Source organism: Zonotrichia leucophrys, chromosome 1A (assembly GCF_028769735.1).
Source record: "Zonotrichia leucophrys gambelii isolate GWCS_2022_RI chromosome 1A, RI_Zleu_2.0, whole genome shotgun sequence".
NCBI lineage: Eukaryota > Metazoa > Chordata > Aves > Passeriformes > Passerellidae > Zonotrichia > Zonotrichia leucophrys.
The window spans coordinates 63,129,745-63,147,892 of NC_088170.1; the positions used below are offsets into that span (position 1 = coordinate 63,129,745).

The window sequence follows — 18,148 nt, forward strand, 5'->3', positions numbered from 1 at the left end:
AGCAAGGGCACTGAATCACAAGAACAGAACAGGTCTGAGGTTCATTAAAACAGAGTATTTTTATTAATAGAACAAGAAACCTATAGGAAAATATAAATTACAGTGTATTTTATAATTATTAATGACTGCTTTTTTGAATGTATTCTAGTGAATATGAATTTTAAAGATAAATTGGAATGTGAAAATAGAAAAGATAATCTGTGTGTATGAAAAGAAAAGAACATAGAAATGGAAAAGGAAAATTATTAAGGTACCTTCTTTGATAGCACCAGAATAAGAATTAGAAGAAAGTTCAGGCAATGAAAAGTGTTCATTGCCTGTTTACGAATTGGTTTGAAGAGCAATTAAACTAATAATTTAATGTGTTCACAGTAGTTACATGTTTTTAACCTGCAACACTTCACTTTATATCTGTGCTTTAATCTCTCTTAAGTTAGGGATGCCTGAATTCTTGTTTTGGACCAGCCACAGGTATAATTAAAGTATATTTAATCTGTAATTAGTGATACTTACAGCATCTCTTCCTTTAATTATGCATTCTTCTGCCTGCAGAGGTGTACTAGGCCAATGGATCTGAGGAAAAAAAAAGAAATTAATTGTCAGTCTGATCATGGAAATCCAGCTTTTCCATCATTTCTCATGTGGAAGATTCTCAGATCAGAAGTACAGAATCATAGAATAGCCCAGGTTGGAAGGTGCCTCAAAAGATCATCTGGTCCAGCTTTTGGTGGGAATGAGAGCCCAACTGAGATTATCTATCGCTGTGTCCTAGACATCTTTAAATGATGACAGAAACTCCACCATGTCCCTGGCTCCTTGAGAAGGGAGAGCCTCTTTCCTCTCTGAGATGCCTCTTAAAGTATTTAAGCACTGGAATACTGTGATGAGTTCCCCCTGAACCTTGCTTCACCTGAGGGAAAGGACCTTCAGTCTCTCCTTCGCTGGAACACAACTTTCTTGATTAGGGCAGCACAGAAAATTTATTAGCAGCCAACAGAATTTAAAGGAAGTTAATATATGGAACATTTTATATAAATTCAGTAGAAAAATCTATGCCAAATTGTCAGTGACTTTCAACATAGTTATTAATCTTGAACTACTGGTTTGCTGCTTGAAGTGACACTTAGGAAAGAAAATGGCTTACAGCAAAGTTAATAAGGGTCAGAAATTAACCTTATGAGAATAGGATTGGCTCTTCACAGTCAATTATTAGAAGTGAAGCCAAATTACACAAGTGAGTTTTTCTTCAGCTATCTACTGTATAACATTTAGGTCTCATCCCAGATGCATGATTTGTTTGGATGAAAACAATATTAAACAATGACTGATCACACTGGAATGATTACTTAATTTCTTACAACATTTAAAAGTGAAAACAAAAACATGTTCACATCAGTGATATCAGGCTTGGCTGAAACCAAGTAAATATCCAAAAACTGATGTCATCATTAAGACATTTTTGTCATTAATCCAATCACATTTTTTTTTCTGTCTGGAAAACATTTTTAAACTAAATTCTTCTACTAAGCTTTTTTCTTCTCTCCCTTTTTTTTTTTTTTTTGGCAATTGAACTGTCTTAGTTTTCTTGAGATAATTCTAATCTGAGAAAATTATAGATTATTAGAAAACTTAACAGCAGACAAGTGGGGATAAATTATTTATCCTAGATTCCTGGGGCTTGAAAGTAAAAGACCCACTTCCCCTAATATCTTTCTTAATGAATTGGATGTGGAAATCAAAGAAATACTAAATAAATTTGCATTACACTAAAATGGGAAGAGCTGTTGACTCTCAGGGCCAAGGCACTGCAGAGACCAGGACAAATCAGAGGGCTGGGCAATCACCAAATATACCAAGTTTAACAAGGGCAAGTGTATTCTGCACCTGGGACAGTGCAACTCCAGTGCTGTGCATGGATCAGGGGATGAGAGACAAGAGCAGCAGCAGAAAGGGACCTGGGGGTCCTGGTCAGTGGCAAACTGAGTCAGTCAGCAGTGCCCTGGCACTGTTCAGGTCTCACACCATCTAAATCCAAGTTAATCAGAACATCTGTTTTCAGTCAGATGGTCTTGTAGTTAGTTGTCTATGAGTGATGAAAAATTACTCTCATCTAGTCTCTACATTGCTGCTGTATAGGCTGGAAAGGTACCTGGACTTTGCTGAACTCCCATGAAGGCACTCATCCAGTCATCCTGATCAGACCATTCCTGGTTCATTCATTGCAAAACTCAGGGTCCACAGTCATTTATTTTAGTCACTGGTCAGGAATTAAATGAAGCTTGGGTTAAGCCTGTCCTTAACCCAAAAAACCTAGAAGTTGTGAGATCTCTAACATCTCTCAAGACCAAAAGTATAAAAACACAGCTTTCATTTCCCAAAGACATGTTCTAACTAGCAGGCTAAAATGAGAGCTTTTGCTCACACCAGGTGTAGGTGGCTGTTAGGAACAGAGAAACCACAGAGGGAATAAAACACTTGACTCTGTAACCTGATATTAAATACACTGTGTGTAGGTGATTATTTTTGCATTTGGAGACTTAGTCCCAGTGATGTTGAAAATACTTTGATGTACATTTTCCACTTAAGATCTACTGAATTAAATACATATACAGAATTAAGATAAAAAAGCCAAAGAGGTAACCTAATGCTCCTGCTTTGTCTGGAATGTCAAAAAGCAGCCGCAGTGGAGCTACATAAATTTGGTCCTTGGCACAGAAAAAAGAATAAACCATGGAGTTGCAGAATGGTTTGGGTTGGAAGGGACCCTTAAAGACCAACTAGTGTAACCACCTACTATAGTCAGGGATTTCTTTCACTGTTGTTCAAGGCCCCATCCAGCTTGAGCTTCAACAGTTCCTGGGATGGAGCATTCACAACTTCTGTGTGGCAAACTGTTCCAGGGTCTCATCATGCTCATAATTAAGTTCTTCCTAGTATCTAATCTAAATCTACAGCCTTTTATTTTAAAACCTCTGTCTCTTGTCCTGTCACTGCAGACCTTGAGAAAATTCTCTGTCTTTCCTGTAAGTCCCCTTTACAAATTGAAACTCCAGCATGAGGTCTCCCTAGAGCTTTCTCTTCTTCAGCTGAACCCCAATTCCCTCAGTCTGTCTTTATATGAGAGATGTTCCAGCCTTCTGACCATTTTTGTTGCCCTCCTCACAAAATTGCTGACTTCTAAGGCAAGTCCATGTTCATTGCCTGAAGTATATGGGTCTGAATTGTAACTCTAGTAATAGATATATGTGTCCTGGAGAAGTTTTTCTCTCCAGAAATTATTTTTAAAACTCATAACTCTTGCAAGGCTCTTGAGTTTAACATAAATAAGTATTAAGATTTTAATCTCTTCAAGAGTATTTTAGAATCAAGACTAAAAAATCTCTGCATGTCAGATTTTGCTATCATATCAAATTTAAAATTAGCATAACATAGGATGAGTTTGCACTGCATGAAAATCCAGATATTAATCAGCTGCAATAATAGTCTTTAACCTGCCATGTATTACTTTTCTTGATGTTTATGTTTAAGAGGTGTGACAATTACCAGCCTTAATTTTCAATTGGTTTTCTGCTGGGATTGCAATCATTTGGCAAGCTATCAATAAGTATTTTGGGAAATCTGCCTGGGTATGTAGACTGTACTAGCATCACACTGGCATACATCCCATTAGCTGCAGTCTTGACATAACTATTTGTTTTAACACAATTTTTCAAAATTTTTCAGCACTTTAGATTACTGTGAATTAAATTTTAAATTTGCTTGCTGAGTGATGTTTTCTCCTATTGTACCACAGTATTCTCATCCTTGACCTCGATGATGTAATTTTAGTTCTTTAGATGGTAAAACACTGTAGGGAAAAGATATTTTAAAATATATTCATCATGGGAAAATAATTGAGTTGTAAGTAAGTACAGATATGGACGAAACTTTAATTGGAGCTGGAATGCTAATTAGTGTCTGCAAACATCCTCTCCATTCAGCCAGTAGCCTTAAAAAACACGATGGTATCTATACTGAAAAGTAATTTAAAGAAATTATATGAGCTTTATAGCACTTCAGGCCTAAACAGACCACTGTGTGTTCTAGTCTGAACTCTAATGTGCGACAGGGCAATTAAGCAATTCAACCAGCCTGTCCCCAGTTTAAGTCAATAAATAGAGCTTAATTAACAGCTAACTTGTGCTTGGCTGAAACATAATTTCTTTTAAAATATCTGCTGATGACTGAATATTGTATATATTTATCAACAAATAACCTCTTGGAAGGTTATTCCAACGGATAATGCTCACTAAATTGTGTGCCTCTTATTTCAGTTTACATTATTTCACATTCCTACACGGTATTTAAAGAAGACTCAAGCAAACCCTGCTCTTGCAGACTGATGTTCAGGCAGCTCTGGAGTGAAGCAGAGCTTCACTAGAGGCAAGATATAAGATGAGGTCTCTATAATTTATTACAGTAGAGATATAAAACCGAATCTGGAGCCATCTCACACTAGGTGAGAAACAGCACAATTTAATTCTGCCTGCACAAGCCCACTTACAGAAGTGGGAAGGTTTCTGTTCAGACTCAGATCTTACTGAGGCTCTTGAAGTTATCTGTAAGGAATTTGTGGGCAAATAGGAAGAGCAGTTTATTTTCACTCAACATGAGACCAAAGGAGGAACAAAGGTCCCCCTTTAGGAGCTGTTTGACCAGTGGTGATGAGCTACTGGCACTGGCTTAAGTTTGCTGTTAATAGAGATCCTCTCTGGCACCAATTACAATAAACTGCAATGTTTTCAAAAACAAATTTGGCACCAGACACCAAAGAAAGTTCTCTATTTTTAGATCACTACAAGCCTTGAAGGCTTTGGACCAAATTTCAAATATGAGTAAGGATTTATTCCAAAAGATGGTGTCAAAGGGAATGAGCTCTTAGGGAAAACAAAGGTTAAGTAAAATGTGCCTACAAAGCTTTGTCTTTACCCAAGTTTTTGAGTTCTTATATGGCTCTAATTCTCTGTAATCATTGATACTCACATTTCATATTCTCCCTCACTGTAAGGGCACTCTTCACGTGGAGACAAGACATCTAAGTAATGTTCAAAACCATAAAGCATTATGTGTTACATACTCTAAGCAAGATTATAATACACTCTGTATGCATTAAATGAGAGATACAAAGAGCAAAGTAGGCAAAATAAACATTACTGGACAAATAGAGAAGTGGGGGGTCTTTCCTTTTCCCAGGTGACATGGAAGGTTTTTGCTACAGTTGAGAGCTCAACCAAAATGTCTGGATTCCTTCACCAATGAAAGAATGACAGTAGTAGTATTTTTTCCTGAAGGCCTTTTTCCCCAGTTTTTTTTTTTTTTAATGGTTTTTTTAGTGTATATGAAAAATTGGTGAGGATAAAATGTATTTAAAATAATTTGGTAGACATTTATATAAACAGCCATTGAGTTACATGAAAAAGCTATAATCTACCCTTCAGAGTGTTGCAGTGTGTTTGAAAGCTGAAGAAATTGAACTGGAAGAAAACATGTAGTCTATTAAATACAGATTTATAGGAGGCATACCTCACATGCATCACAAGTTAAGTTTTTTGGAAATGTTGGATTACTTTGGCAGTAAACAGGTCTCAATGCAAAAGCATTTTATGTCCACTCAGCATTTAGTTGTTTTTCTTTGGGATAACTTCTAATATGCTGGCTAGAACTGAATTCTTTGGTCATTTTACAGCAAAAGGCATAAATCTCTAGTTGGGAATGGATTTCAGTTTAGTTTTTAGAAAGCATATTCATATTCCAAATTGTTGAGAAAGGGATGACTATGATTTAAAAGACATAAACTGTTTTCTGGGTCAGAGAAGATGAAGATCAATACAAATCTGCCCAAAACTTCATGAAACCTTTCTTTTGCAGACAGTGAGTCATCCTGGTTAGAGAGAGAATAAAATCCAGGAACTTGCCTGCACTCATATGCTTTCAGGGGATTACAACTTCCAGTTTAGATTAATTAAGCTAAACTCTTCAGTCTGAAAGAAAAGGTCAAAAACTAACCAAGACACAGTTAAACATCAATTAATTAAGAACATTGGCAATAATTAATCAACCACACTCTCAACCCCAGGAACCTTCTCCAATGTATCTCAGCAATTAAGGATTCCTATAACAGAAATGTCTCATTCCACACTTTTGATGATAAAGCTGTAAGACTATCATACTTTCCTTAACTATCCTTGAATGAGATTTGCAGTGAGTGAACTCTGGGAAAAAAGAAAAAGCTCGTGCCATTTGTACAGTGAGATTGCACCATGTTTCTAAAGGTGCCAGGCCAAGCTTCATTTATTTCAGTTTCTCATCTTTACCATAAAAAAGGCAAGAAGAGTTTCATCACTTTGCCATACTCTACACAGGTCTCCAGACAAGAGAACATGGTTTCAGAGTAAATGGCTGATATTCCACTTAAAAACAAGAAGGGGAGCAATGAACTTTGAGTGTGTCCAGATGGGATGATGGTGGTTGGACAGAAGCGTGAAGTGCTCTATCCTGTCATCTTCCCTCACAGATCTACTGCCAAAGAGGGAAGAAGAGAGTGGAGACAAAAAGCTTGTTTTATAGAAAAAAAAATGCTGTTCTAAATGTTTTTATATCTGCGAGCTCTAATATCTTGTCACAAGATATTAATAATTTGTATCAAAGTGAAAAGGAATTAGCTTATATCTCACTGTTGAGGAACAAAGCTCAGTATGTAACTCTGCCCCCTGAGGAGTTAAATTCTGGGCGATTTTTTTTTTAATGTAGATACATTCTCAAATAGCCTCCCTGAAAAGATTAATATCCCATAACAGTAATGGAACATGCTAATTATGCTTGGAGATAAGTAAAGATATTTATGGTAAAGTTGGTCAGAGTGTTGACATAAGAATAGTGATATTCACTTTAAGCAAGAAGGCAAAAAAAAAAAGATTTTGAAACATCATTGGTCAGTGCAGTATAGAAATCAACAAAAATATTTCCCTCAAGTGACTATTTTATTTTACTCACTTTTTATTCTACCAATTAGTTTGCAAATAAATGAAAATACATCAAAACACATTGGGAAAATTTTAAAAAACAGATAAGGAAAACACTGAAATATTTCAAGACATCATTTCTCTGCATTCAAAATAGTTGAACAATGGAACAATGCTCCTGCCAGCTTCCCTTGCCATTCTATTTTCCAGTTCTAGCTTCCAAGGGCAGAAGTGAGTAAGGAATCCAAGGCTCACATCAGCTCAGCCTCCAGCCTCTCCACTTCAGTTGTCAGTTTGCCAATCACTTGCGGTTTCCACAATGTTCTGAGCTCTCTGCCAGGATTATGACTTAACCCACCTTTCTCCCACAGACCACTGAGTAGCCTTCAAATGCCACTTTCAGTCATTACGTAATAGTACCTCTGGCTCAAACCAATACAAAATCCAGTTTCTAAAGGTTAAAAAAACCCAAAAAACTTTCAAGGTTTATGCTGCTATTTAAAACTTTTTATAGTTTACTATAAGCTATTTTTTAGCATATAGTATGCTATATAATAAAAATATAAAATGTAAAAATACTACGTTATTTTTTATTTATGTTATTTTTTTGTTCCTTAAAATTTTATCTTCTGAAACTCCCCAGAAATACCAGGAAGATATTATTCCTCAATAATGTAGTCAAGATAAATCAGATGTCTACAAATGTGAGGTGCTCTAAACATCTGTAACCATGCTGAAATTCAGTGAGAAATAGTAATATGACTCCCAGTCTTCTCATACAGAGTGAGCCTTATGGGTGAAGAGGGGAGGGAAAAAAATGTAATTAGTGCATTTTTCTTAAATATAAATATGGCCTTAGAGTTCATGCACAAATCACCTACAAAAACTCCATTACCTCAGCCATGCAAGTTCTAATATCCTGTGCTACATGCTGTAACATGAAGTGACTAATATATATAAATATATACTACAAATGTACATATATGGCTTTTTACTCCACCTCTCGGTAGTTGTCGCTGATTCGATCCAAGCTGAGGGAATACAAGAGATCTCTTCCTCCCACGAACAGTCGCTCTTGATACTCATCCAGCAGCATTACGTGAAGTCCAAGATATCCAAACGGGCTACGAAAGACTGACGTCCTGTTTAAATCCCAGAGCTCTGAAACACAATCAGAGTGCTTGTGATAAATACCAAAAAGCTTAGCTTTCATGGCTTCATTTTCATATCCTCCTAGGGAACTGGGCGAGAAGTTGTGGGACATTAAAATGCTAAACATATAATCTTTCAGTAAGAAAGAGACACGAAACACCTGGGAACAATTTTTAAACTAAGCCAGTTCTACAGGAGGTTTGTCTCTGAGTCTTTCCATCATAATCTTTATGCCTAAGATATGAGATAGGGAGAGATGAAAGTTAGTTTTCTCCTGGACATTTTCTGAAAAGGAAAATGTACTTTGTGGTATTCACATTCTCTGAAAAAAATCCCTTCACCCAGGATTTTTCTCCTGGGAAGCTAGAAGCCTCAGAGAAAAGGAAAACAATTCTCATCTCATTTGCTTCTCCTGTGTTTCGCTCACATGTGAAATGTGTTTGGAGATTGCTTCCCCACAGGTCATTGTTTCATTGGATTCTGCTGTGAGTTGTTTTGACTCATTGGCCAATCAGGGCCAAGCTGTGTCGAGACTCTGGAGAGAGTCAGGAGTTTTCATTATCTGTTTAGCATTTACTAAGTATCCTTTCTGTATTCTTTAGTATAGTATAGTACTCTTTAATATAATATAGTATTATAAAGTAATAAAATAGCCTTCTGAGAACATGAAGTCAGATTCATCATTCCTGCCTTCATTGAGGCATTCTCTGCAAATACAATAGTACTTCTAAGAACAGTAATTGCAAATGGACAAAAATGGAATGAATTAATGGAAATTGAAAAAAAAACACACTGGAAATTGTGTCCTTGTCTTTCAGGTATGTCAAACTCCAGGTTTTCAACGTATACACTATTTTACCTGGGTTTGTATTTTTAGGAGGATGGCATTGTGGGTTTTAAGTTTAGCACTGTCTTCACTTAGTTCACTGTGTGTATTGCCTCTAAATTCAGTGAAAACAGTATGAAATCTGTGAAATGCATATGAGTAATTTTCCAACACTGATTTTGTCAAGAAATGCACTGACCTGATATGGGAATCTGAGGTTTAGCTGTATATCATCTAGGCTAAAGCCAGTTCCACTGAGAAAAGGAAATTCATTCTGGGTAATGTTGCAGAAACTTGAATTCAGGCCTCAGAAAGCAAGAAAGAGGCAAAACATGGGGATCTCTCTGCACTGTGGTGCAGAGCACAACCTGGCTAGCAGCAGGTCAAAAAGGCTGAAAACAACTTTGTTGTTGAGAAGCCTCAAAAGGAGTCATTTGAGAGAGTATCCTCAGACTCCCTCCAAAACAACACAGCTAGGACTGGGGGAAAGTAACTATGTCCTTATGTCTGTACTGTGGCAAATTGTTTTATTTTGAAGAAATGACTTTTGGTAAAACTAATCCAATATGCTTATCCTCTCAGCTTTCCGTAGGCATATTTTTTTCAATTGTTTGCTTGTGGTACTGAAGCTGATGTTGTAAGAAGTGGAATTGTCTCTGAGCTAGAGAAGACAAATGAGCCCCCATCCAATTTGGAGGCTCCTGCTCACATGCCATACCAGCAGTTATGTTTATTTGTCCACACTGCACCTTCACAGAAACATAGAAACTACAGCTGATGTTCTGTAATTAAGAAATTTAATGCTCGAAAGGGTATTAATATAATCCAACAAATTGACAACATTTCTATTTTTTTAAATTATTAAGTATATTGTGCATGATTTCAGTAATAGGATAAATATGTTTTACTCCATTTACTAGGTAGGCTGAGTTCAGGTCAACAGAGGGTAAAAGTAACTAGTTTCTGAAAGTTGTTTCCTTACTGGATAAAATTTACATCAAACGAGTTGTACTAAAATTTCAGCCTCTCATATGATGTCTTTCTCTAGTGATTTTCAAACAGAATCTATTAAATAGTTGTACCTGTGTGTGACTGGCCTCACTTAATGAAAATGGAAAACTAAGTCACAGAGAGGAACATCATGATGAATAGAACAAGAGACTTTTTTGTCTAAGCTGTCCGGTTTATCTCGGCTGTTTGAGGGGCCTGGAAAGGCCCTAGGGTGGCCTTGGGGCAGCCCGCGTATCGAAGGACGAGAAGAGGCTTCAGTTCTTCTTTCTGGTTTTATGTTTATTAATTGTTTATCTAAAAGATGTTCTTTCAGCCAGCAGAGATCTGCTCAGCAGTCAGCCATGGGCACACTGTCTCTGCCCTCCGGGGCAGGCACCTATCTTTATACCCATTGTGACGTGTACAATATTTATCATTTTTCCCCAATACCATCTATTGTTATAACTCGGTGTACTCTTAGTAATAACCAATCCAAAGGTGCCACCGTGGCCAAAGAAGATGGAGGAGAAGAGGAAGAAGAAGGAGGACAGGACACACCCCAATTCCTCCATCTTACTCCTCTAAACCCCCCTGTACATAAATCCTAAACCTTGTGTCTCACCCTCTAATTAACTAATCCCTTCACCATTCACCCTGTGAAGCTCTCATCCTTGTCGTCTCCTGTGCAGGGTTAAAGTCCAGCTACCAGACACTTCTGGCAACATTCCAGGACTCCCGAGACCCCAAGGTGGTCTCGGAGGCCCGGCATCTCAGGACTGAGATCTTGAGATCCGACACTAAGCATTGCATACTAACCAATGGATAGACACACATTTTTTGACAGTGACACACTCAGCACACAGCTGCACAGCAATGTGGAAATGGCACTTTCAAAGCTTGCTCTTGCCAAGCAAATGAGCAGATTGCTGTTTTGGAAGAACATCTCTTGTTTCTGAACAGATTAGAAATGAAATGAAAGCAGAGCTAGAAATACACTTTTGGTCCTAAATAAAGCCAGTTTTTATTTGCAAGAATATAAATCATTCAGTATATTTTATTTTTTAATCAGTCTTGGAGTGAAAGGAATTGCATTTTAATTCTAGTTATATACAAGCAACAAAAGGTTACTGTGGTAGCTTCCCCTGATTTATTTTCATGTTATCCTGAAGGCAAATTGTTCATAAATGAGACAGTATTTCTTTACATAGATCAGAGATATGACACATGTGTTCTCATAATGATGAACAATTCTCTACCCGATCACATAAACTGATAACTGCTCATATAAGACTCAGTCCCACAAAGCACACCTGCAAATCTTATTGTCTTAAATGGAAGTTGAGAATATTAAATATCTTTCAAGATAGAACTTGCAAAAAGATATATTTCTAAGGCTAGGTCCAGCAAACTACACAGACATGGCGTTGCTGTGGGGGTAGAAAAAGGAATAGGAATGAACCTGACATCTCAAAGGACTGGAACCCAAAAAATTGGGGTTGGAGAAAGATTTTGTATTGAATCACAAATGTAGCAATATTATGTAGATCCTTTGATAGGTAGTAGAATTTCCATATGTTATAGGATACATGAGATATTTGGATAACGCAGCACATCCTGAATGCCTGGAGAATGAGTTGTATATATGGGAATCTAAAACAGCACTAGAAGCTTCCCATTTCTAGGCAAGTGAATCTCACCATGGTGAGGTTTGATGTAAATGACACAGGTTCTGAAGCAGTAGAACAATTTTTATTGTGCTATGCCCCTTCAGGAAAGCTGGTTGGCTTCAATGTAGGAAAGAAGCTGTACTGCTTCTGGATGAGCTGCTGCCTCCACACATAGCACTGCTTTCATGCTCACACAAATGCATTGTTAGCTCTGAGAATCACAGAATTATTTGGGTTGGAAGGGACCTTAATCATCTGGTTCCAACCCTCCTGCCATAGTTTCTCCAAGACCAGGTTGCTCCAAGTCCTGTCCAACTTGGCCTTGAACACTTCCAGGGATGGGGCACCCACATCTTCTCCGGACAACCTGTGCCAGTGTCTCAACACCTTCACAGTAAAAGATTTCTAACATCTAATCTCAACCTAAGCTCTTACAGTTTAGAGCCATTACCCCTTGTCAGAACTCCTTGGGAAAAGTTCCACTCCAGCTCTCTTGGCTTCTCCCTCAAGTGGGAGTGACTAAGGGTTTCAGTTGAGCAGAACCCTTCCTTTTACTGAGTTTCTATAGGTTTAAGTGACAAAAAAAACCAAAAACAAAAACCCAAAACCAAAATAAAAAACAAACAAACCACCAAAAAAGTTACTTGTTCTGTAAAGATCTGCATAAAGAAACAAAAAGCCAGAGACACAGAGGATGAATTATTCAGGATGAATATATTGCTAGTACTCAGCACATAGGAAAAAAGAGAAAAGGCCTTTCCTATTTTTTGGCAAAAACAAATCTTCTGGAGTACTGATCCATAAATTTGAGAAAATGTTATCTTTTGTGCTATAGTGCTTTTCCATTTTAATCTAAACTCTCAAGACCATAACTAAACCCACCCCATTGCAGTACAAAGAGCATTTTATTCAACAAAGGAAAGACTACTTCAATATTTACATACTCCTATATGGCACTTCACTTTACCTCTGAAAGCTTTAAAGCAAGTCTGCACTGCTGAATTGCATTTCATAAGAGAAAAAATCTGATTTCTTTCTGTTTTAAAAGCTGAGAACAAACCTGATGGTTTGCTATCTGTCTGACAGAGGTTGCTGGCAAATATTCAGACTGATCTTGCTTACCACACCTTCTTTTACAGCAGATCTACTTTGGTGAATGTATTCATACTCTATCCTGTTTGACAAAATGGATTCTATTACACATTGGTCTAACAATGTTAATTATATTCCTAAAAGGCAATTTCTTGGGTATTTCAATGAGCAGTATATAATTCCAACTTCTAAGATTATTTTAGAACAGTCAATTCTTCAATTAGAAAAAAAAAATTGTCACTCTATTTTTGTTAAAATGTTTTTAAAATAAAAATTATTGATAACTTAAATATGCTTGGAAAATTAAATGCAAAAAAATCTCAGTGGTGCTCCACAGCAACCAGATTATAGTGACATTTCATTTATAACACACTCTCAGAATTTAAGCATATTTTGAGTAATATATAATTTTGGACCTTCAATACATACAAATACCATTGCAAATTTTTAATCTTTTTTTATTTTTCTCAGGGAGTGACAAAGCTGCTGTTGCTCTGCTCTGTTCTTCATAGCATTACATCATCACAACTGCACATGTCTATTGCCTTTGCCCTTTTTTGCCCTCATAAAAATCTTTGGCTCCCCTTTTAAATTCTTCAGAAATATAGTCTCACCTCCCACACCACTTTGTGCTGCAGATCATTTTTCCAGCAAAGATGTTTTCCAGATGCAGGGCACTGACAAATGAGCCCACATAAGGTGGATGTCTCAGTGCTGCTTTACAGGAAGAGTTAATGGCCGGGGTTGCCTTCTGTCCCCATCAATAATAAGAAAGGCCACTGATATAAAGCCTAGGTAATGTGAGCACCTGAATGACAGCTTATGCTTCAAATTATTGGCATAGTCCTGAATACAGATACTGCAGTGGAACAAGTTTTACAAGAACTTTGTGAACCTTATGTAATTTTAATTATTTTAGCTTTTTGCTATATTGCTGACAAGTGATAACAAAATCTGCTTACAAGTGGCAAGAAGGAGACAGAAACAAAAATGAGAAAAAATAAAAAGAGGCATAGAGGAGAGCCTGAAATATCTGTGACAGTTTATGAACTACAGGTCAATTGTAAGACCAGGCAATATATGTATCTTCTGTTACAAAACACTGGTACTTTAAGGCACATATTTATTTGAGGGTACTCTAAAGGCTCATCCATCACAAGGACAAAAGTATAAACTTACAAGTGGTTGAATCTTTTTGGACAAGGTTAAGACTTCTAACTGGCAATATTCTATATAAAACTAATAGGAAGCAGAAGATTTCTTTCCAGGGAAAACGAATAGAGAGTAAAATTCACCTAAACCGCCCAATTCTGCTGAATATGAGACTGACATTTTTTTACTTTTCTGTGCTTACAGTCCTCAGTCCAACATAATCCTATAAAGTAATTATAGAGTCATGATAGTGATTTTCAGGTAATGGAAAGTTACATTAACTCAGGTCAAACAGCAAGGAACTGAACTGGTTGGGAAGTAGAAAAGGGAACAGTGTTAACTGGCCAGAGCTGGCCAAAGTAAATCCTCCTGCAGGAGAATTGGTAGCAAAATCTGAGCTAAAAACTGTAATAGCAGAATTAATTGCAAATAGTAAACTAACTAAAAAGGGTAGTACTAGTGCTGAAAGACACCACTGTAATTTTTAAATGCTGTTCTTAAGATACTTTAGTGTTTTATTGGGAGAAGATGAATCAGCAGGAGATAGGTTTAAAAGTCGGTGAGGGAGACTGAAGTATGAGCTTTCACTGCTTGAGGTTTTATCTATGTGGCTGCCAGGCAGATGCCTCAGAAACTTGGCAGAGAAGGAGACAGAAAGCAAACTCCAGTAACAACAAGCAAAAACCCATTATTCCATAACTACTTTCATATGATTCAACCTTTATTCTTAACAGCAGGTGAGTTTGGCTGTTGCGCTTTATTTGGGGAATGTAATTGGCTTCATGAAGGGAGCTGGTGCAGCAAAGCCCATGAATAATTTTGCTTATTTGGTTCTCTTCCTCTACATGTTCTGGATTTAGTGATGAAGTTTAAATTATAGTCAAAACTTCAAACAAAATATTTCCCTGTCAGTCTGTCGAAATTACAGAGGCAAAAGTTTCTGAAATTAAAAGGTACAGTTTGGGGAGACAAGAATAGTTTCAATCTGTATGAGAGACAAAACACTCTTCTGGATTTTTTTCATCCTAAGAATATAGGAAAAACCTTAAAATGGAACATATATAATAAATCATAGGAAATATTTTTGTTTCTTCTAATTCTACTCAGATAATGACAGATAATGTGTAGCTTGAAAGTTCTTAACATGGCTAATCATGACAGCTCAAGTCCTAATCCTTGATATTTCCATTTCAAACTATTATATGCCACATACATACTGTGATATACAGATATTATGTCACATCTGGCAAATACTTGGTTTTTTCTTCCCTGGTAGCAAAATAACATATTCAGCTAGCAACACTGTAGGTGGTTTGGCCTTAGTCACTTAATAACAGAAATAGAACCATTACAAAAATACCAGGGTTTATAGTGTTACTATATTACAGAACAGTAAAAACATGTATGCTTACACAGTATTTTATAATATTTTTATTGCTTGCTGGAAATTTCTACAATGTACATCAGTTTAAAGGAAATCACACACCATATTCATACAAGCTGAGTTTACAGCATTTTTAAGATACCTTTCTAGATTTACATGCTGGTCAAATAAAAAAATATCGGATATTCAATTTAATGTTACTAACGCTTGAAAAGAAATTAAATTCATTGAAATAGAGACTTGATGTTTTGGGTTTTAATCATGCCTACTTAGAAATGATGGATGATTTACAGATTTTTTTAGAAGAAAACCCCTTTGTAAGTCAAATGACAGCAGTTACAGAACCTGCTAAACAGTCATGTATGTTGAAGTGATATTTAGTTTTCAACAGTAACATATTTGACCCTATGAACTTCTGGACCTTACAGGTTTTTTTTTACAGCAGTAAGATAGGATGGTTTCTCATAGAAGGCCTAATCCAGAGTTCATCTGCCATTTTTCCCAATTAAGTTCATTAATTTTGACCTAAATAATCACACTAGTATAGATTAAATAGATGTGGAGCAGTATAGGGAAAATAGTTCTCCTTCTGCATTTTATCTAGACCTGAGAAACAGCTTACATAGGATTAACTCAGAATGAGAAGAAATTTTCATAAATTCAATGTTAAAATACTACCATAAATGATGCCTACATAAATTATGCTTTTAATGATAGTTTTTAGTTTTCAACAATAATAATTTAAAATATTTTAAATTAAGCTTACTATATTTTTTCCATATCTGTTTCCAGTTAGAGGGACATTACTTGCAGAATGGTGAATAATTTTTATTTTAAATTCACTTCAGTATTAGATAGCAAATTTTGGCACTCATTCAAACAAATTTGCTATGGTAAATTGACATACTCATTATACCATTATACTCTATTATAAAAACATTTGTTTATCTTACCAGTGGGATTTTTAATTGGAAAAGGTACATGCATCCCCAAAATGCTATCTGACAACACAGTTCAGAAATATGGTTGTGATAGAAATTATCAAAAAATTGCTTATGCAAAATGGCACAACACTGTGGCTATTATGAACTCCCAGGTCTCAGTGACCTGCATAATGTGGCTGCCTAAAATTTTCTAGTGACTTCAAATCCTAATGATCCTTTTTTAGTGAAGCATTTTAGGAGGTGATAATACACAATAATGTTGTGGATATCATCAATATTATAAATTTCTTTATGCATGGTAAACTGTATTATAGAAAGCTTCAGAAATGTGTTTTTCTATTAAAACACATTTCTATGTTCTAATAGAAAATAATAGTAGAAATATAAACTGGAATTTTTAACTGTGCAATTATTCCAACCTATGGAAAACACAAGCATCCATGAAATACTCTTTGTGAACTTATGCACTTCATCCAATATACCTCTAAGGAAGTAAGCACAAAAAGAAAAGTCCTTTTAAAATTATACTCACAGAAGATGTTTTACATTACGTTTAATATCTTAATAGTGTTAACAAGTGAAATAATCGATTTATAAAACTTGAGTTTTAGAAGATACATATGGTTCAAATAATCACAGACCTCTGCTGATGAAACACAGACAGTCCAGTCTCCTGAGGACCTGATTTATTAAGGTGTACCACTTACTACATGGTTATTACCACACCAGTATGGGAAGAGGAGAATTCTTCCTATGGAGAAATTCTGTGTTTTGACAGAAAGAGAATCTGGTGCTTTCATTTAAAATGAAGATGCCAAGAGTCAGGGGTTTATGCTATTCAAAATGACTGTTAAATTGAATTTCCCCTGTAAAAGATGGATTAAAAGGAGCTATCTCATGTGATTTTCAGCAGCATATGCTCTTGGGCAGGATGGCATGTGATTGACAGTGTATGTAAGGCTATCTGCAGTCATCAACAGGAAAAGAAACAGAATTGAGGAGAAAGGAGGCATTGTGAGAAAAGCAAAAGGCAGAGGGAAAATCGAAATGGAAATAACCAAAAAGATGAAAGGAAATTTTCAAGCTATTTTTTTCCTGTGAAATAAATTACTCACAGCATATGCAGAGTTCAAGACTGTATTCCACAGGTGAGTTTAGAAAGATTTGCTACAGCTCACACTCTGAAATAAACTCAATTTTCCCTGAGCATAGAAACTCTATAAACAGAGTGAATAGACTTCTCTAGAAATGAAGACTTTGTTAGTCCAAAGTTTGTTCTTTTAATTGACCAGAATATCCTCTCTGGAAAGATTTAACTCAAAGAAAGGAGATGTATTCAGCTGCTACATCAGTGTCTTTGGAAAGCCTACCTCATGTAAGTTAACTGGAACTACTAATACATCCATGCTTTGACCCTGCTTTTCCTGATCCATCTCAAATGCTTTTAAATATTAATGAAAACTGAATACACCAAAGACCTTTTTGTTGTCTTTATTTTAAGTACCTTTTTTTTTTTTTAAATTATGACACAAAGCTGTATGAATGAATTCAAGCTCATATATTGCAGGGTTGGATATGTCATATTCAGCTTTTGTTTTGTTCAAAGTCAGATGTCTAGTTTAAGGTATTTATCCAGCTGTCTTTTTTTATCAGAACAAAAGAAAGAGGCATTCCCAAACTGCATTTTAAAATTCCTGTAGAAGGGCATCCAAACAAATACAATCTGAAAATAGTAATTTTTATGATCCAAATTTTAAGAATTTAATCTAAGTTTTAGATACATAATGAACATAGATGAATTCATCTCCAAAATGCATTCTAAAAATAAACCAAGGTTAGTTTTTATCACTGTTTGCAATTTTAATCACTGTAGCAATGGGCAACACATAGAAATAGCTATCTTTGTTTTCTCTTTCGTTTCTTCCCCCAGTATGCCTAAT

The 18,148-nt window shown here is 36.0% G+C and overlaps 1 protein-coding gene across 1 annotated transcript in view; it reads right to left on the reverse strand.

Moving 5' to 3' along the window:
* SEMA3E (semaphorin 3E) overlaps positions 1-18,148 on the reverse strand; it is a 129,472-nt gene that overhangs the window by 54,424 nt on the left and 56,900 nt on the right. The window contains exons 2-3 of the mRNA XM_064702967.1: positions 8,002-8,162; positions 514-573 (exon numbers count right to left, since the gene is read on the reverse strand). Of these exons, the coding sequence (XP_064559037.1) occupies positions 514-573; positions 8,002-8,162 (221 nt within the window). The remainder of the gene's footprint in view (positions 1-513; positions 574-8,001; positions 8,163-18,148) is intronic.